This window comes from Ambystoma mexicanum, chromosome 12 (assembly GCF_040938575.1).
Source record: "Ambystoma mexicanum isolate Mex_15411 chromosome 12, UKY_AmexF1_1, whole genome shotgun sequence".
NCBI classification, from domain to species: domain Eukaryota; kingdom Metazoa; phylum Chordata; class Amphibia; order Caudata; family Ambystomatidae; genus Ambystoma; species Ambystoma mexicanum.
The window spans coordinates 800,998,407-801,019,895 of record NC_090936.1 but is presented as its reverse complement, the minus strand read 5'-3'; the positions used below and the strand labels follow the sequence as shown (position 1 = coordinate 801,019,895).

At 41.7% G+C, this 21,489-nt stretch overlaps 1 protein-coding gene across 1 annotated transcript in view; it reads right to left on the bottom strand.

Moving 5' to 3' along the window:
- Positions 1 to 21,489, bottom strand: part of ACSS3 (acyl-CoA synthetase short chain family member 3) — a 1,135,158-nt gene that overhangs the window by 289,895 nt on the left and 823,774 nt on the right. Inside the window, exon 9 of the mRNA XM_069629310.1 lies at positions 19,533 to 19,636. Coding sequence (XP_069485411.1) covers positions 19,533 to 19,636 — 104 coding nt within the window. The remainder of the gene's footprint in view (positions 1 to 19,532; positions 19,637 to 21,489) is intronic.

Sequence of the window (21,489 nt, the reverse complement as noted above, 5' to 3'; positions counted from 1 at the left end):
CGTTTTTTAATCATCCCTGAGATTTCTTCACAATCAAATTCAACAGACCATGGCTTTGAGTTGTGCCTTTTTTCCCGTGGATTGTATCAGTTTTCGCCTGGTACAGTTCTGTATAATGTTTTATCCATTTCTCTTCCGAGACTTGGTTAACAGCGATTGCTGATTGGCAGTGGTCCCTGTTATTTATTATATCCCACAGGTTCCTTGTGTTAGCTGTTTCAAAAGCGGCTAGCATTTTCTCCGTATCTCCCTGGGCACTTTGTTGTCTCGTAGAGTGGAGCCAATTCTTATATATTTGTTGACATTTCCTTAGTTGTTCCTCTTTCTCCAAGTTATTATTCTTTTTTATTTGTAGGAGTTCTGCTCTAGATGTTTTCCTTTTAGCAACTAGGGTCTCATCATAAGCATGCTTTCTTGTGATCATCCTGTTTGGGTCGTGTTTCACCTCAAAATCCTTAAACAGCCATCTATATTCTACTTCATTCTGATTTTCCAATCCATAGTTGTCATATTGCCCCACAAATTTCAATATTCATTGTTTTTTAATTCTTAATCTGTTTCTGCCCTATGATACTTCTGTAGGGCCGATTTTTGTTGGGTTGGGTTTTTTTATTTTCCATGTCAATTCAGTTTCCAGTAGGTTATGATCACTATCATTTTTTTCCGGATTGTGCAGGAATTTATCCACTGTAAGGTGTTGCCTGCTACGAAGCAGTAATCTAAGCAAGCTCCGCTCTTTACACAAGTCCATGTGTTTGCCCCCTGCAAGTCGCCTCTGGTCTGACCTTCAGCATTTTCATGTCACAAACTCTCATTTCCTTCATCCATCTTTTTGCTTTGCCTGCCAGATATTCACCAATTTTTTGCTTTCCTTCCTTATTCAATAGTTTGATGTTGAGATCGCCACAGACTATAATAAGTTGCTCTTTATCCTCCATCATAGACTTATCTATTGCCTCCATGATGTGTCTTATATATGTGTCTGTTTTTGTCATATTTTCAGGTGTTGATTATGAGCAACTTCGTTGGCCCTTCATTTGGGTTTGTTGTGATTTTTATTTTCAGGATCTGGACAAATGGATTACGGATTTGATGTTCCTTGACCTGCAAATCACTGTGTCTTCTTTGGGGTTAGCAGGCCTGTGAAAGGTCTTCCGTTTGGTCCCTTTTGTGCCGGGTTAGTATAAACCTTGTAACCCTCGCACATCGCAATCGTCCTCAGCCATGATTCCTGTATACATATGACGTCATATTGGCCCAAAAAGTTGCTTTTGCCAGAGAATAGATGCTTGAAACCTCTGCTGTTCCATGAGGCACAGAGGATATTTTTTAAGTTCTCCTCATCGATCTATTGTTTTTTCTTTGAGGTTAAGGCATTCGCCATCCAAGTCCAGTCATCGTCCTTCTCACAACCCTCTTTTGGTGTAATATGGTCTTTACACGACTTTCCTGAGTTATCAACAGTAAACCTCCGTTTTCTTACAAGGGCTTCATCAAGGGATGACCCAATTTGTTTTGGACCACTTGATGCTAGCCCACTGTATTGTACTTTCTGTGGTTTCATAGGGTAATTATCGCTGTTTCCTTTTCTGGGAGTTTTCCTTCTTTGTTTTCTTGGCGATATTTTTTGATTTCCTCTGTGCACCTTTGCATCATCCTTTGTTAGCTCAGATGTTTTGTTTTTTGTTCCTTTCTATCATCACCTTTGATTTGCTCGGGCCACTTTTTTTCCTTTCTATCTTTTTCTTGCGCTCTCCTTCCCACCTCACTCTTGTTTATGGCTTTGCCACCTAGATCGGTAAGTCGATGGCCAATTTTCATAAGTCTATCAGTGGCTTCCATCAATGTCTGTTTAATCCTATTTGTTTTTAAATGGAGTATTACTTGGTTGAGCCGATCTTCATTACATTGTTATATCATCCGTTGTGACATTCCGCAACATTGAAATTTGATTGAATAGTGTCATAACAGATTTCCTGTTCAGTAGGGCACGTTTGGGCCCTTAATGTTATTTCAAGGTTCCACCCTTTTTTGAGTCTGTTGCCGTTTGTGTTCAGCCCAGGAGATTGTTTTCTCAAGTCACTTTAATTGTTCCTCGTTATTTTTTTTATTTATTTTTTTGGGGTGACTTTCCCTCCGATTTTTCTTTCCCTTTTCTTCTTGCATATATTGCTTCCTTTTTTCTTCCAGCGTTTTGAAGGGTACTTCTCCTTGCTTGTCCTTTGAACTTTTACTTTCATTTGGAGGGTCCTCCCGTATTAAATCCCGAGTGTCTGGGACCTTCTTCACCGTACCGGGTTTCCTTCTTTGACTTTTCTGTGCTGATGTATCTGTGGATCGGTCCGACGAAAGGTCCTTTTCCTTGTCCTCTATGTCTTGCCAGTCCGATAGACAAATATTGTCCCATTCTTCATCTTCCTTATTTTTTTCCATAACTTCTATAACATCACATAGACAAGAATTGGAATCATCATCAGACCACTCCTCTTGCTCTGGTTCAATTTCCCCTTTAGAATTGTTTCCCATGATTTCTGGGGACACCGCAATAGCACCAAGTTTCAATTCTCTCCTGGGTTTTTTAGCAAATTGCAAAGTTTCCCTTTGCTGTGCCGTTCGCTCTCCGCTTTACAGCTTGGTTCTTTGACTTTTTCCCATTTTCAGTTCCTTTTAATCCAGTTTGTTATTTTGTAAATTTGGAGCTGAAATGAAAGCCGCCAAATTCCTCCTCACAAAGATTGAAAAATGTTGTTTTAATGGAGGCTCTTCTCCCTTTCCTGCCTGGTGGATCTTTTCTTGCTAAATCACAAAGTCGATTCTGCCAGGTATTTGTTAGATCTGATTCTTTATCCTTTCTTATTTCCAGTCTCTTCATGGAGACTTCCATTTCCCTTGTCTGCTCTTTAATGTGTAGATTTGTCTGGGGTACCTCCTGGAGGGAGTCATTTCCCGTCTCATACAATTTGAGGAATGGAGCAATGGAAATGGTCAGCGATGCCATGATTACATTTTGAATGTAGACTATCATTATTTCTTTCTGTTCTGCATGAATCACTAATTAATAGAGCTAGTTCCTCTTTGGATAGATCTGCTAGCGTAGATGTCGTGTCTACTTGGGGTGGGGATTCGGTCGGTTTGGGTAGATGTTGTATTCGTATGGATTGTGCCAACCTGAAGCCCTCTCCTCCTCCTTCCATATAGCACACAGGTGCTTGTCCCATATCTAGTGCGGCAATCCTGTCTTTTATGAAAGATAACTTAGAAGGATACGAAATTCTACCTACCAAACTTGCTACCAATCACAAAACTACTGTTAATATAGTAACGATTTACAGAGCACCCAATAACAACTCTCAACCTGATTTAGACATACCATTATTACCAACTCCTCTAATCAAACCAAAGACAAAATGTATCATCCTTGGTGATTTGAACCTCGGATTCAACGACAGCCTAGATCATAAAGCAGAAGCCTTACATAATGCCCTCAAAGATATGCTATTGACACAACTTGTGAATGTACCCACCCATATTAAAGGGATAACGCTGGACTGGGTATTATCCCTCAATACCGTAGTCTCCTTAGAAACGATCACCCCACTACACTGGACAGATCACCATAGCATTAATTTTACTATCAGGTGCAACACATTTGAACTACCTAAGCCCAGCACAGTGGACTCTTATGTAACTAGGAACATTCGCAAACTCTCAGCCGAAAACCTGAACCCAATTCTAAAAAACACTCTCACAGATGAAATGATTACCAATGATAACCCATGTTCCCTTGCGGATACTTACCATAATTGCCTCACAAACGCAATAGATATCTTAGCACCCTGTGTCACCAAAACCAGATGGTCTGATAAAAAATCCTCCTTCTGGTTTAATGATGATCTAGTATTACTTAGGCGAATCAAATGCTCGTTTGAACATCGCCACAACAAATCTCATTCTCCTGAGGCAGCTGACGCCTTCAACTTTGCAAACAAAACTTACAAAGCAGCCATCATTGCACATAAAGCAAATGCGCTCAACAACAGAATCAGTAATGCAGCTTCTGACTCAAAAAAATTATTTTCTATCCTCATTTAGTTGGAAAACCCCATCCTAATCATCAACCCTGTTAAAACTAGCAAAGAATGGTGCACTACCAGCCAAGATGCCCTTGCCACCAAAATCAAACTATAACAAAACAAAATGATCACTAAAAGAACAGTATTTGCTGAAAAACATACCAAGACGGACTCAACTACTAGTCACATAGTATGTAATACCCCAACCTTTCACTTCTCATCAGTCTCCCAAGAAGTAGTGCTCAATACTATAGGTAAATTGAAATCATCTAATTGTAAAGGGGGCGCACGGATGAGTCGTATCTCCATGTGAGCTCCGTGATTCTGAGTCCCTCAGGTGAATTGAGCCCCCACCTTGCAACCCCCCGCAAGATTTAAAATTGCTGTGGAGTCGTCTGAAGACCTCCGCCCCCCCAAGTTGGCAAAAGATCTGAATGAAATCGGATCCTGGGAACCAGAGAAACCTGCCTCACAAAGATATCCCGCGTGCGGCGGCTCCGCCGCCCTTCCATATCGGCGAAGCCCGCGTGAAAGTTAGAGGAGGACTCCCGGACCTGCGGAATGAAGTGAGGCCGAGAATATCTAGCCCACTGTGTGGATACCTTCATCCCCCCCAGAGCCTTGTATTCAGCAGCCACACACTTTATATTCACCCTTCCCCCGCCCTCTAATCTCAACAGACCCAACCACAATAATCTTCTCTCTCCTGACCTCCCCTCTCTCTCTCTCCCGGCTCACCAGCCCGCCTTCTACAATCACTCCCTCCTGGCACTGAAAAACATTTGCCAACAGGCATGTTATAAATGCCATATTATATCACACAACCCCCTCTGAAATAAAGTCTTAATTAACCTGAATCTAGCCAATTCTCTCCCAAACTCACTCCCAGCACTCTCCCTCCAGGAAGGTCCTCCCTCCATTTAACTCTTCGATCACTGGCTCTCCAGCACCCTTATCTCCCTCATTTCAATTAAATGTACCTCTCAGACACCGAGGCCCAACCGCAGGTGGTACACAACCCACCTCAAATCTATCAAAACTCTCAAGTACTGAGTGGAATGGACTTCGAGAACCAACCTCTCTTCTCAAAACAAATCCTCCCTTGCTAGACTGATAAGGGTCTACAGGTGAGAAATTATGAAAGCCAAAGAAAACTTGTAGAGAAACCAAATCCTTAACTCCTGCAACCCAAGCCAGGAACTGCACAGAATCATCATAGAATTCAAGATGCCATGTTGCTCAACCCCCTCCATCCCCATATCCCGAAACTGTCTGCGATGCCCCATTCAAACACTTTCACAATATCGCTATTGGTAGACGCATACCATCCTTTCAGTAAAAGCACTGATGTCCCCTACCCCTTCCCAATATCCACCCAATCCCAGATCCAGCACCCTCTCTATGACAGTCTTCTCCTCTTCCTCCCCATCTCACAACCCGAGTTCTTCATGCTCCTAGAGCAAAGCCATCCATCATGCTCCCATGCAGGCCCCTGCCACCGGCTTTTCTCAAGATCATCATAACATGTGGAGGCAGCATTGCACAGTCCATCCTTAACCAGTCCCTCTCCTCCGCAATGTTCCCGAAATCCTTCAAAACTTCCTACGTAAATCCTCTTCTCAAAAAAAAAAACCTTGCTCGACTGACTCCACCCCCAGAACTACCAGCCCATTTCCAACACCCACTTCATTGCTAAACTCCTGGACAACACTGCATATAAACAGCTCTGCCTCTTCACCAAATCCAACAACCTTCTTCACCAAGCCGAACCAGACTTCAGACCCACTGAGGATATGAGTCCTCACTTGTGTCAGTTTGGGATGACTTTAAAAGAACAGCAGACATGGAAAGATGTACAGCATTCATCCATCTCCACCTGCTGCCTTTGATAACATTCACCACACCATACTCGCAGACAGGCTTCACTCCTTAGGGATCAAAGACTCTGCTCTAACATGCGTCTCCCTCCTTTGACTCGAATTGCTTACAATGTATGCCCCTTCCTCCTTTCTCCTCCCTCTTTCCCCCTGTGCCGAAAAGGGTCCCGCAGGAGCCTCACTGTCTCCCCTCCTCTTCAATATCTACCTTATCCCTCTCCCTGCACTCATCCAATCTCAAACTCATCTTGTACAACTATGCATATGACACCAGATCACCCTCAAGAAACTGAAATCGCCAGCTGCCACCCACCCTGACCTCTCCCTCCTGCCTTACTGATATAGACTACTGTATGACAACCACCTCAAGTCTGGCATAACAGAAATCTTAGTATGCATCAAATCTGTTCTCCATTCCCAACCTATCCCCTGGCCACACTCCCTAGGACCCAGCCCATGCCCCCCTGGCAACATCCACATCTGTAAAAGAAAACTCAGATGCACAATGGACTCAAATCTATACATCTCCCAAAACATCAACTCTGTGTTCATAACCTGCTTCTTCCACATACGCATCCTCAGGCAAATCCTCCCGTACCTCAACAAACCACAACAAATTTCTGCTATCCTTGCCATCATCCTCTCCCGCATAGACTATGCAAACTCTCTTTATGTAGATGCTCTGGCATTCCAGCTCAGGAAACTCCAAATAATCCAAAATACAGTTGCCCGTCTCCTCCTTGGCCCTCACCTAGAGAACATATTAGCTTGCACTCATAGTCCCACACTGGCTCCCTCTCGGTTGATGGAATACTTTTAAAGCCAAATGCATGCCTCACCATGCCTTCCACAACATCAGACATGAATTCCTCCAGGATAAACTCATACGATAGCAACCCACCAGGAACCTCAGATCTGGTTCTGCTTTTATACCCCATTACAACTTCACTAGTCCGTGCCAGTGGAGAGATTTTAGGGCTGGAGAGATGTGATCCCTGAGCTTTAGGCCAAGGATAAGTCTTGCTGTCCTATTCTGGATTAGTTGAAGGCAGATTTAGGCAGATTGAGGAATTGAGAATTTAGGCAGATTGAGGAAGAGGCTGATGCAGAAATCCAGCTTAGACAGGACAAGAGCTCTGGAGATAATTATTTTCTGGGGTGAGGTGAGGAAAGGGAGAATGCCTCTGAAGATGTGCAGCTGAAATTGGGCCTTCTTGGCAAGGTTCATGATGTGAGGAGGGAAGGAGGGAGAGGAGTCAAAGATGACACCAAGGTTTTTTGCCTCACAAGAGGGTGAAGGGAGGGGTCCGCAGGCAGAGATCATTAGCAGCACACCATGCCTGCATAGAGGTCAAACAGTCAGGAATGAGAGAGGAAGAAGAGGAATTGGAGGGAAGCTTAAAGGAGAGCTGTACCATCTGCATAACACTGGAAGTGAGGAGAGAAGGCGGGGATCAAATGGGTAAGAGGGGCAAGGTAGATGTTTAAGAGCCACAAGGAGAGGCTAGAACTCTGAGGGACGCCGACGATGGAGTGTGTGATGGTGTGAGAAAAGGGCTCAGTTGAACGTGGGAATGTCGGTCAAAGAGGAAGGAGGTCAACCAGTGCAGTGCCAGGTATTTCCGCAAGGAGAATTTTGCAATGGTATTACATAACCTAAAATCACTCAAGCAGATCTAGAATATTGTCCTTTTAGAATACCTTTCAAATGATCAATTATAATCAAAGGGTTTAAACTCTAAAGCGTATAGTTTCTGTTGAAATTCTAAAACATGTTTGGAACACCAACATCCTTGATGAGCAGAATTCATTTATTACAGAAAATCCCTGTAATCCAATTGCTTGACATTCAAGAACCCAGTTAAAATTTTCTTTTAGTTTTCACTGTCTGGGAGGGAAAACCCATTATTCACATCTGGGGAAGGGCACTCAGCCAATCAGGTGGCTGGAACAGCAGGCGAGAATACGAAATCCAGGCGAGAATACAAAATCCCCACAATGAATGACAATGTTGTTGAATTAAAGCGACTGGCCCATAATCTCAGTGGATGTGAACCAGGATATTATTGTACTTAAATATTTTTACTATCAGGTTTTGATCAGTTAAACCATAGTGAAATGCAGCAAAAGTACATTACAATACGAAATCTGTCAATAACTGGTGTTAATCGCTCTTGATACTACCTAATGAACTCCATCACATTGAATTGCATTCATACTCAGGAATAATTTATTTGACAATTAATGTTCACTGTTGAAATAATGTCACATGTTAAATTTGCTTACTCAGACACATGGAAAGAAGTGATATGGTTGTTCTAGGTCACTGAAAAAGGGATCCCCAACTGAAACATTGTTCAACAAAGTGATCTTTCTATTTCTCCTGAGTTTGGGAGTATAGGAAGAAATAGTTTACCGGGGGAATCCAATATAAACGTTTGCTTATGTGTCACAGTGCCTCACAAGCATGAGTTAGCTATAAAACGACTTGAGACATTGCACCCTTGCCATAATCAACCTCTGTGATCTCATTTTTTTTTAACCCAAAGGCAATCTCTACTCGTGCTAATTCCATTTAACCATTTCCACATCGTTTCTACTGTATCTAGTACACATACGTCTTTCAAAATGATTTGAAGCACTATGTAGAACATTTTCAGACAGTGACCTTCAAGCACCACCCTTCCTCTCCTGCTCCTCACTCCTACGTTCCTTGCTGCTCTTGTTATAGGGAGACCAATCTCTGCTGTCTTGTGGCTGCTACAATACGCTCTTAGATATTGTACGACTGGAAGAACTATACAAATAAAATAAAAAGATCATGAAACAACACACGTGCGTCCGTGGACACGACACACACACACACTTGAGTAGGCAGGTCGAATGGGAAATAGTGAGATTATTTCTTCTCCGGCATATTGGTTTATGAAAAAGTGTGATTTACAAGTAGATGAAAGAAATTAATTTCTTCATAGGTTGTTGTCAAGATACTGTGGGATGTATTGACCCACTCCGCTATGCTATGTGGCATCACCCTGCCAGTTATGGTGAAAGAAACTGCAACAATGGTGGCAAAACCCTTGTGCATGCCAAGAACCTACAAAAACCACGTTCAAGCCCACAAAAAGAGGGATGCCCTACCAGCCACCGATGGTGCATGTGTGGTGGTCTAGAGCACACCCTGCAGAAAATGTGCCCGTGGGCTCCATGACAAGCAAACAGAGTACAGAGAGAGCAGCAGCACTTTGCAATTGAAACCCCAAAATGTGCCTACATATGACATTTGCTTTGTTGCTAAAAACTCCAAAATGCCTATAACACAACCCTTCTCATCATTCAAAATCTTGCCTGGTGCTAAAATTCATGTATCTAAGGAAGCATTGCGAACATACAAAGTCCGAAATAAGAAGAGCAAAACATTCATCAGACAAACTGGATTGTCTGTAAACTGACAGCCACTGTCAGAACCTGGGTGCAGTACCCTGGGCCACCTGATTGACAGCTGTCAAATGGGTTACTGATGAAACTTTAAAGTGATCTAAAACTAAAAATCTGCTGGATTAGCAAACATAAAAAGGATTTTTGCAAAAAGGAATACAGATCTTAGTTGTGTTTTTGATCCCACAGATTTTAAAGCCAAGAAAGTAATGTATTTATGTTTGATGCAACAAGTTTGGGTGTTTGCCGGATTGAAATCACTTACAATACTACATAGGACTCCAGAGAAAAGGCCACTGGTGTAACCTAAAACGTATTCAAGGTTTCCCAGCATGAGTAAACATGTATTTATCTGTTTCGAAGCATTATATGGCATATTATTGGGACATTTGAGGCTGTATACATCATCCAAAGGCATCAAATGCACACAAGGCTTCTCTCATTACCACATTTTGACAATGCCAAACACAATGGTCTCTATTTGAGGCTGGACTGGACATACGACAGACAAAACCTATTGGGATTTGTCAACGTTTGTTTTTCTTGAAGCGGTCCTCTTGCACAGACCTTAAACAGACCCATCTAATATGGCTGTGTTTATCCTGCAGTTATGGGGTAGGGACAATTTTTGAACGTGTTTATGGATTTCATGCTTCAATGAATTGACAAATTAATTAATATATTTCCTAAAACGTTCAGTATTTTAAAATCTTTCATTAATTGAAAAGAAATATTGATACAAACAATACAATACTTCAAAAAGCTAAGAACATATTTTAAAGCTTCTTAAAAACATATGTTGGTGTACAGCGAAGTGATACAGAAAGAGACTTTTTGTATGGGAAGCGATCTTGATTAATTGAAGTGGTAGAAAGGGACAGGTGACACAGGAAAGAAAGAGATAAGAGTGAAATAAAACAAATTCCTTTTTAAGATCTATGTTGGTGAAAATTCTTAAGGCAGTAGACATCTTCTTATGATTGGGGGAACCTTCACAGTGCCTCACATCCAATCAATATTTACTAATCACTGGTGGCCTGGGAGACAAGACACCTGTAGTTACACTTTTCAATTAAAGGTTACACCAGTTTACCATGCTAACCATTTTCTTATTTCCTTAAGTTATCATTATGTGGAGGACTGGGTTTAGCTATGCAAATTACACCATCACAGAAGGAGAGGGGTTGCCAAATTCGTCACAGGGTTATACCAGGTTTACCACAGTGGGATACAAAAGTGAGAAGGGTTTTGTAAATCTACGAGACCCAGGAGGTGCATCCTTTTTCTTGTTCCATTTGTCCTAATCAGGACCACCAAAACTATATTACTGTGTTGAAGTTTATTGGGATGAATGTTCAGTGGTGTAAGAACCTCCTTCTCCTTGCAATTATTTTTTTGATTCTACATAATATGTTTCTGTAGCCTCCTGGCTCATCCCATAATGGCTCCCTTCTTCCAGGCTTGGTGAGAGCAAAACAAAAAACATGGTCTTTATCCGTGCTTCCTTCTACAAGTCATCTATATTGTCTTTCTAAGCTCTCCTTGCAATGCATCTTACTTTAAGGTAATCTTCTCTCTTCCTCCATGCCTTTACTGAATACTGCCTTCTGATATTTGGGAAATGATTAACTAAAAGGAAACACTTCCTTGTTGTTTTTAGGTCACTGTATTTGGGCCATAAGATGAGGTAGTGAAATATATTATTTTCAGCTTGAGTTGACGAGATGGTGCACAGTTGAAAGCATCTTCTTCTTGGTTGTCATGTCAGGAAGGTGAACAATGTTAATCTAGTTAGCAGGAACAATTCTCTTTACTTAAAGTACGCCAGATTGCTCAAAACATTGATACGGCACAAGGTGGCTGATGAAGACCAACCCTCAACCTGAGTGCTATTTCTTGATCATCCCATTGGTTTCACCAGTGGTTAAAAGATATCAATGTCTTGTTTTGGAGCAATTGTCTTCCTGGATATAATATTGTGGAATCCTAGTACTTTCACCCTTTGACAAACACTTTCTAGCATTTTTCTTTAACATTGTGGAAAGTTATGTCTGCAAAGTCAGTTGTCTTGCTCCCAGCATACCCACTTGATGGTGTACATCATTATTCATCTTCGAATACTGTTCCAGGCGAGGGAATAGCCTAGGTCCTATCACTGGAAAAAGGTGGTAAAATATATGAGGAGCAATAAAAATGAGATTTTATGTCAAAGACCACCATAATCTTGGTGCTTGGATCAGTACTCCAGATATCTAAGCCATAGTAAGACAGAACGATGCAGACATTCACTTGTACCATTTTAGGTTCTACGTATTGCCATGCTTAAGAAGAAATCTCACTATAGCTTCTTTGGGTCAGGGGCTTTTGATATTACTGAAAATAAACATGTCTAAACTTAATGCTTCTGTTAATTGAGATTCCCTAGGTTTAGGCGGACGTTTCCCTTGTCCAGCATTTCTGTTCATGCATCCCATGTCCAGCTCCCCCATCCCCCAAATAATTCAGGTTGAGAAAAATATACTAAGAACACGAAGAAATGGAGATCTGCGCCTGCAGGGGGAGGGGGTGCACTATATGTGAAGTAGAGGAAGTGTGTGGCGTAAATGCATAAGGGGTTATGCATCGTAAGAATAACTAGATATAGGGTGTATATGTGAGTTAATATAACACAGTTATGAAGTGGCAAAGATGACCACCATAACTAACAGGTCTCCTGCCAGTCCCCCTGCAGGAAATATTGAAGCACTGCCATGTTAAGATAGGGGCCTAGTTGGCACAGGCTGCAGTAAAAGCTGCAGCACATCATTACACTGAGTCCCATAACACTTTCTCATCCCCTTTACCAGGCAAGGCTTTAGACAAGAAGCCATTCAGCCTGGTAGATAAACCATTCCTTGTATCATGTTGCAAGCCAGTAAAATCAGAAAGGGATGTGAATGGCCAAGCAACGAGCAGGGTTGTGTTCATCCCAAAGGACAAACCCATGTAAATCGGGGAAGAGGCCCTGAGCTGCCAAAACGACCCCTCCCAGATTTAGGGCATTAGCACCCCCCAGGAGAATGTTCATTCTATTGGAACTGTCAGATGCCCACACCCAGACCTCCTAAATACCTCACAATCAGATTGATTAGTATGGTTCTAGAGAGGCTCAGGTCAAGCTCTAAGGAGGGGTAGCTGCTAATGGGATAACACAGAGCATGTTGTCCTGCGATTTGTACTATCAGGTGCACAGGGGAGGCCACCAAATCCAGCCTTGCGACGGGGAAGCATGGTGGGGGCGCCTGCATGTCTGGGATCACTAGAGGCGCTTCTTCATTTTAGAAGGCTAATTTGACCTCAAAAGTATCCACTGAGCTCATGCCAACATCCAGGTGCATATCACGTGATTCGGCCCATGGGGAGTGTAACATTCTCAGATGCCCGCCAATCATGTACAAAGACCTCAGGGTGGTGGGGCAAAAAACCATGTGCTGGGGTGGGGTTGGAACCAACTGGTCATGGCCAATCGGTCGAGATACTACGTACGTGGTAGTAAGTACAAAGGGGATAACCAATGAGGGTGGGGGGTGAATAATGCTTGCCTCACGAGTCACCACATTGTCTCTTAAATTGAAGTGTTTGCTTTGAACTAACCCAGAAATCTTTGTGGCAGTTGGGTTCTATATTACCCATTCACACTTTCTTTTGTACACAAAAGAAACCTGGTTATCCTTGCAACAGGTGCACCAAGCCTTTTTCCTTAGGATGATTGTTTTTTATGGTTTGGATGCCTGGTGGTCTTCCCTCCATTTTAGATTTATTTTTATCTAAGGTCGATAAGGATTTGCTGTGAATGGTCGCACCTGAAGACGGTTCTTGTGCTTATCCGTGTTTAAAAGACAGAATCCAATGATAATGAAGTTCTGTGTTCATGATGACCTGTCAGACAGGAGCCTGGATAGGCCAATAAAAAAAATTACTCACACTTGTAAGGGAGATACAAGCTAGATGAAGCTAAGAATCAGCAGAGCATGCTGTCAAATGGAAGTGAACCAAAGGAACATGCAACACTCCACTCCCATCTGGTGTTGAGAGAGAGTCACTGCTCTGCAGCATCTGGTTTTCTCTGCTGCTCTCTCCTCTCTGTTGGACTTGCATCTCCTATCCTCCTGGGAAATGGATTTCATGTATATGCTTCTCTATCCAAAGTCTCTTACAAGTTCTGCTCCATACCACAAGTTGGCTCAGTTGGTTCACTCCTCACTGCTGCTGGTCTCCGTCAGCATTCTCCTTCTTGCACATTCTTCACATTGTTTGATCTTTTCCCTTTCAAGTTTAGGGTCATCACTTGGCAACTTTTACCAGGATACATATTTTGGTCCTGCTTCTCTAGCTGGACTCCAGCCGGCAGCACTGGATATAATCAGGTAGGAAATGGCCGGCTGTCTACAGACCAATGATTACAGCTTCAGTCTTGGATATACGTCAGCATTCCGCGCTTTACCTTCCACTAAGCTAAAAACACACTTCAGCTTCATCTCAATACACCGGTATCTCAAAGGATTCTGGCTTCCCTAGAACGCCACCTGATCCTGACCTATATCGTTCACTCGTTTATCAATATTTTGTTTTTCTCACTGTGCTATTCACGAGACTGCAAAACATTATTTATTCTAGGTTGTTTTTCTGTTCACAGTTCTCCACACTGGATAATAATATTGAACAGCTAGTGTGATAAAGGCTGGATCAGTTAACTGAAGCTCACTTTTTGGTTATGCAAGAGGAAGTCAATACGATGTTGAAGATGAGAGAGACAGAAATCTATTTTAGAGAGTGGGTCTTCCCATTGTCTGTGCCCCAAAACATGATGGGTCGTGGAGGTTAGGGATAGGTTACAGGAACAAGAACTTTTTAAAATAAAGTTGGCACCTACTCCATGTCCAATATCAATGAGTTAGTTGATCAATTGGGACAAACTAAAACTGTAATAATATCAATCTAGCGGGTGCCACTCCATCCTCAGGACAACGAAAATACAGACTTTGCAGTTCTAAAAAGTCTTGTACAGTTCGTAGTCTTATCATTCGGACTTCTTTCTGTGCCCACTAATTTCAACTTCCTGATGCATCATCTTCTGTAACACCACATGGGATATGGCAATGTCGGTTTTCAGGGTGTCATCATCATGATCACTTACAAAATCTGAAGCTGCTTTATAACAGTCCCAGAGTTGTTGGCCAGACTGCAAATCCAACCAAGTGCATCCACAATACAATATGCATGAAATACTATAGACACAGCACCATTTCGGAAAGGGTAATCACAAACTAAGCTGTTTTGAACCCAGGCCCATGTGTCTACAGATAGGCTGTCCAGCAGCAAGCACAACCTATTCAAATGGAATGGACAACCATGAAGGCTTTTCAAGACCGTGTCAATAACGCATTAACTCACTATATCTGATAACACCAGATTTCAGCCAGTCAACTAACCACCAAACAAAATAGGTTTGGGAGAAGTTCTGTTGGAGACCAGAGATGGAGAGGAAAAGCTGCTCCTCTTCCTCTGCTGGAAATTATTTCCATTGGAGACAACCGCCGCCACTATTGATCATGAATATTATAGATGTCAATTAATTGATGCACTCAATGTTACCTATCTGGAAGATGTTTTACAATATGTGTGATTTAGGCCTCATTGTTCTAGCTATTCAAGAATAGAGACACCTAGAGTAAAATATTAAGATGGTTTGTGACCTTTGTCAAAAGCTGAATGCAGGATTAACGAGGCAAAGGTAGCAATTAAAAGGATTGTATTTGTACAAAACAAAAGGCAAGGGTTCAACTAAGATAAATAACAGGACGGCTTTTAATTGGGTTTAGACAGATGGCAAAAAAATAGCAAGATGACTTCTCATATTGAAAACAAGTAAGCAACAAATCACTTTCTGTAACCAACTGTATCAATGTCTGTGCCCCGGCAATCATTCAACACTTCTGTAGTTATTTTCCCTTTTCTCCTTAGTGGCTCTGTATGGTTTTGAACAGTGGTAAGCCACTGATGCTTCCCAAATTTGAGAGAAAACTGGTTTGCAGGCAAGAGTCATCATGTAAAGTCTCAGCAACTTCTTCCTAGCTTTAGGCAGGTTAGCTGGATCTCACAGGGAGGGACGTCTGCCGACTTCCCAGGGACCACTACCCTGGCTTGATGATCTCACAGCACCATAATCTTCCTTTCTTTCTCTGAACTTCTATCAGGTTCTCAAAGCTCTTAAATGTCAGACCTCTTCCTACCTTCACTTGTCTGGAATATGTAGGACATATCTGCAACACCTTGTCTCTCTAGTCTGCTCTTTCTTTAGTCTTTCCTGTGCCTTCTTCCTTGAGGTCCTCCCTTCAAACTCAAACCTCCCAGCATACTGCCCCCTTCCTGTGATGACTTTACTCCCTTCAAATGCCCTCACTTATTTTTACCAGCTACTCTTCTTTGTGGGATACACACCTTTGCTCTCCTCTGTGTCCTTCACCTCTTCTAACCCCTCACCTCCTGCCTCATTCTCTCCTCCTTCTCATGGGGGTTCAGCTCCTACTCTTTCCCCAATCTCCTGGGTTTCTGTCTTTCACTACTCCTGTGACTCACTCACAACTTCTGTCATCTTGCTCCTCCCAAGTTCTGGGGGTTGACTCTCCCCAAACTCTGGGTTCTTTCTCTGTCCAACCTCTGGGGTATTGTATCCACCTTACCAAACTCTGCCTGTTGGGTTTCACATCCCTCCTCCCTTCTCCAAATCCAATCTATCTGCTCATCTCCAATCTGCCTCCTTCTCCCTGTGAGTCACCTTCTCTCTTCCCACCAAAGTAATCTCATCTTTGCCTCCACAATACTCCCCCTTGCCTTCGCGCTCTCCAAACTTGCACTCTGCCTGGTCCCTATACTTGACTTTGAAACTTTCTTAACCCTACATCAGAATTGGGATTTGGACAAGGGGTTCCAGGTGTGGGCATTGAGGCCCATGGGTTTGCGCCTGTGTCGGGGATCCTCCAGGATTTCTTTCTTCTGTTGATTGCGCCTCTAGCTTTGACCTTGATGTCTTCTCATGGCTTTCCTAGACCATCATGGGAAAGAAGTTGTGAGTGGGGGCTTCGAAATGGCAAGTTCCAACTTCTCCAAACAAGTGATTTCATGTACGGGGCTTGCAAAACTTCACTAGGAAAGTGTGGATTTGAAGGTCCCTGTCCTGTGAGATCTGGTTCTCTTCGGATGTTAATCACATATTTGTACATAGTTTGCTGAACACACCTGCTTAAAGAGCCATGCTATTTGTTAGCCCCCGAAGGCAAGTCCCTTCTAAGATTGTTGGGAGAGTTTAGTACACTAGGGGATAATTCCTGCACAGACACCAGGTACTGCATTACATAGCAGACAGCAGTGTCGACCCCCATTGGTCGCCCTATCCCCCTCCAAAATGTAAATTTATCCATTCACGAATGGTCTAGTCACCCTAAGTTTCCAAGGGTCATCCAGATGTGGACCCCTTGCTCACCTTGCTCAGAGAGGCACAACTCCACCTCACTGCCCAACAAGGCTGAAACACGTGTATGGAGTTGCTGTTGGTACTCTTGTTCAGAAGGTAATTGCCATAGCATTTTGGTGCTGGACTGCCCATGTGGGCAGGACAAAGACTGATATGCAAATGGATATTTCCCATCTGTGAAAGGTACAGAGAACTAAAGTGTGACTGCAGACTCTTGAGTGGATACCTTCCCAAAGAACAGGTAAATAGGCTGTGTTCGTTCTCGCAGAGGGGCACCTATGACTAAATTCAGATTCCAGAAAGACCCACACCCACCAGGGATACTCCTGCTTGAGCAGTGTGCACAAGCACTCGGGAGATATGGAGGAAGGCTAATAACAGCCTGGTGAGTAAAAGGAGTTTCGCAGACATCAGCCACTATAAACCAGTAGAAACAAGGAGAGCAGAGTCATGCCAAAGTCTTGAAAAGCAGCAATAGAGAGAGATTGAATAGAGACACTTCATTCTGGGGCTTGCAGTGAAATTTCCTAAAGGCATTTAGAAAAGTGACTGAATGAGAAAAGCTGAATGCTGGAACTAGGAGGGAACTTCATAAGAGTTATTTGAGTAATTGGATGAACAGAGAAACACTACATGCAGGGATTTGGACGCAAATTCCTCTCACCATTAATAAAGTGATTGAACTGATCATCTTGGAAAACTGGGTGAGGTGCCGTTCATAACTTCCTTGGGGAAAGGGTAAGAGTGGAGTAGCAGTGAATTATGAAACTCTTTGGCAAAGTTCCTAAATCAAACACATTGGAATCAAACTGATTAGAACTGAACCCTGGAACTTGCAGGCAAAAATCAGAATGTGAGTTAAGACTGAGGCAGACACGAGAAGTGAGGTAAACAAGAAAATTAATAAAATGAGGACTGCGGCTAAACAACAGAAAGATTTCAAGACCACCCACTGTGTGGCAATCTTTATTAAAAATAAAATAATTGAATTCCATGTATTGTCTGACAATTGTAATGTAATTGCTTATCACAGCTTACCTTTGATCATATTATGTATCCACTACCGCATGCTAAGGTGGTGTTCACATTGTCTTCTATAAAACATACATTAAAATCCATGTACTATAACTTATGAACATGTTTTGCAAAATAATGTATCTGTTTAATTATGTGTGTGGATAGCAACACCATTGATAGTATATAGATATATAAAAGTAAAATGTCCCTTTTTCTTTATCATTAGACAGGTGCTGACTTACAAATACATTTTTATGAATAACTACTGTATGAGTAACTGACTTACTTGCAACTTACTCCTGACCTACCAGAAGTAAGTCAGGAGTAAATCAGAGTTAGTTATAATTGGCTATTTGCAATTCAAATAAGACTTTCCGGGAGGAAAGCAAGGGTAATCAATGTTATAGTAACGTTTTTAATATCACCCGATATTTGAAAACATTTTGGCTGCCTAATAAAAATGCCATAAGCATAATATTTTTTTCCGGGTTGTCCCCTTTATAATGTGAGCAATACAACAGATAATAAGACAGTACTCTTTTTAAAAGTAAAAGATTGTTAAGATAGCCATAACTAGTACCAGGTAGCCTCACACTGCTGTATTTTCCTTATCAAAGTGAATAATACAACAGCCAGCACTCTCCCATATTTTGCATTTCTTTGACATTCCTTTTCTCTATCATTGATTCGGGGAAGAGGTTGGACATTTCAACAACCTGCAGACCTTCAACTGCCCTCAAGCATGAGATATTTACACAGTGCTAAGTTAGACACTATCCACGAAATACTAGTTGAGGACTGAGTGCAAATTCTCAACCACTACTAATGCTTGTTTTAGACAAAATTGTCATACTGTAAAGCGAAAACGCACTTTAAAGAGGATTCACCCAATGCAGAGGGAGTGGAATAAATAACCTTAAGAGAAATATCTTTGTCTCACTCATGTAAAAGTCTTCCGATTAGCTAGTCAAAATTACAAGATGTATTTATAATCACATCCATGGGTACACATCTTTAGCCAGAAATATCTCAAAATGAAATTCCTGACAAATCTTACTCAATTGATAATCAAGAACTCGTTAAACAAATAATTGATGTTGGTTACACAATCATTACACCATTATGAGTGTGCTATTCTTTTCTAAATGTGCTTTTTCATGTAATTCTCAATTCCAGGATAGTGTGTATATAATGGTTAGTTATAGCCCAAGGCACATCACGTTTGCAAACATTATGAATGCGTTTTCGCAACTCTCATCACTGAAACAAAATGCATTAGAAAAAAACAATTCTCGCCTCTTTTCAGAATCATCCTGGTCATTCGACAGAAAGCCAACATATGTTAATTGCATAGGGTGGACATATACGTATGTCTCGCCATGCTATTGCACAGCAGAGCAACCTGATGCATTTAATCAGTTATTACCACATACATTTCCATTCTGAATCACTCAAATTGATCAGCAATTCAAAAAGATGCCCTGAATGGAACAGGCATTCAAAGATATTGAGAGGACATGCATGTAATCAGAAATTAAGGAGGGCATTTCAGAACAAATGTTTCTAGATGTGCAGCATGTACAACATGTCATCATTCCTCCAAACAACACTTACCAGTTTGCCACCAATGATCCAACACCGGAACATTAAAGACTTTCTTTGACCATTCCAGCGTTTCCAGGTCACAGCGCTCTCCAGCCACGAATAATGTGCGGAACCTGATTTGACAAAAATTGCTTTTAACATCAACACAAATCACGTGGCAGTTTTAGTCTGGGGGCATACACATTTAGTTTGAGGCAGCCACCACGAAAAATCATCTTTAATTGTGCGGTCTATATAACACATTAAAAAGGACTTTACAAGTGTATAAAACGAAGGAAACAGGACATAACCAACTTATGATCGCACACCCCCCATGATATGTTTTCAGCACATCTCTGATCGGTCATAACAGTTACTGGGTATCTGGTCTATTGAATCACTGTTAGGAAGTCAACCTAGCCTTTGAGTTATTGATTTATTGGCAATTTATAAGGTGAAAAAACTGTGAGCAGAGTCAAAAAACTGATTACATGTTGGTCTAGCGAAACAACTTTGCTCAGTAAGGTTTGTGGGCTGGCAAAAGACTGAACAGAGGGACGTGCCTTTACTCTGGGTAAGAGGACCATTGTCCTTCAACTCAGATAAGGTTACAGTGAAAAATAAAACATATAGAGCATACCAACCTTCATTTAGTGGGCAAAGAGTAATTGAAAAGCATGGATTTCACTTTTATACATTTTCCTAATTCCTTGGCTGTGACACTTTGGCCACAGAACTCTCCTCATCATACATATGCGTCATTGGGCACACCAATAACCTCGTCACAAGATCCTCATTATTTGATAAGGAGAGTGCTGTGGCCAATGAAACATACATATGATGAGGAGAGTGTTGTGGCCAATGAGTCACATGAGGCCTACATTGTTATTAAGGTAATCAAACTTGTCATGAGCTAACTTATAAATTATGTAATGTCTAATTCCTTTTTGATGTAATCAGTTATATTCAATGTAATTGCTGTTGTCACCAGTGATGGCATCAGTGATGTGATTTGTAATGTCATCATTGTAGTCACAGGCTGCGCAACAGGGGGTGCAAAGTTAAGTTCAGCTGAATTTCAGTGATTTTTTTGCATAAAGTTCTCACCTTAACATCCCTGCAACTAAAATGTTTTCCTTGAATTTCAAGGGTTTTGTAATATCATACATAATTAACATTAATAATACAGACCTGCTGCTTAGAGGAAAGTGTGCAAGACATCATACCATTGGACTTTAAAAAAAAGTAATCAACACCAGAAAAATAACCTGAGAGAGGAAATGTTCAAAAAAATATGCTGGCAAAGTATAAAAGGTGCTCACCTTTTGAACCCAGCAATCTGTAGTGAAATATTCCCTTGAAAACGAAATCCCAATACGAAACAAGTGTTTGTGTTCTTGTGAGTAAGCTTCTGCACTGGGAACATGACAACCCAAGTAAAATCCTGGTAGCCAAATACTTGAGCAAGCTTGCCAACCTAAAATAAAAAACCAAGTGGTTGTGTCCGCCCCCTGAAAAAAAGGTTACATTCTGCACCCACATGTGTCCCTTACTTGTGCCCTGAAAAGCAGCCACAATCAGGGGAAAATAACTGCGCCAGTGTCCAAGATTGCCAACTCTCTTGCCACATCGTGGGCAAATACTCATGACTTACTTGCCCTCTCATCATTTCCCATCTTCACCCCCATGTCTGGCTTTCAACAATACTCTGCTTTATAAAGCTAACTTGAAAAGTGCGCATTCCACAGTGTTACTCAAATAAATAAATCCTTATAGAACTATGTTAGGAAAAAAGTGTACAACGGTGGCATTATTCCCCCCATCTTGACTGAGACTACAAACACCAGAATGAAATTCAGCAAAAGGCAAAATAATTGTCTTTGAGTGCAGAACTTTAAAGGACTGACAGTATCACGGTTAAATAAAATAATATTGCGGATGCAGTGTGTTTTGAGATAATTAAAACTTTGAGAACTCACAATGTTTT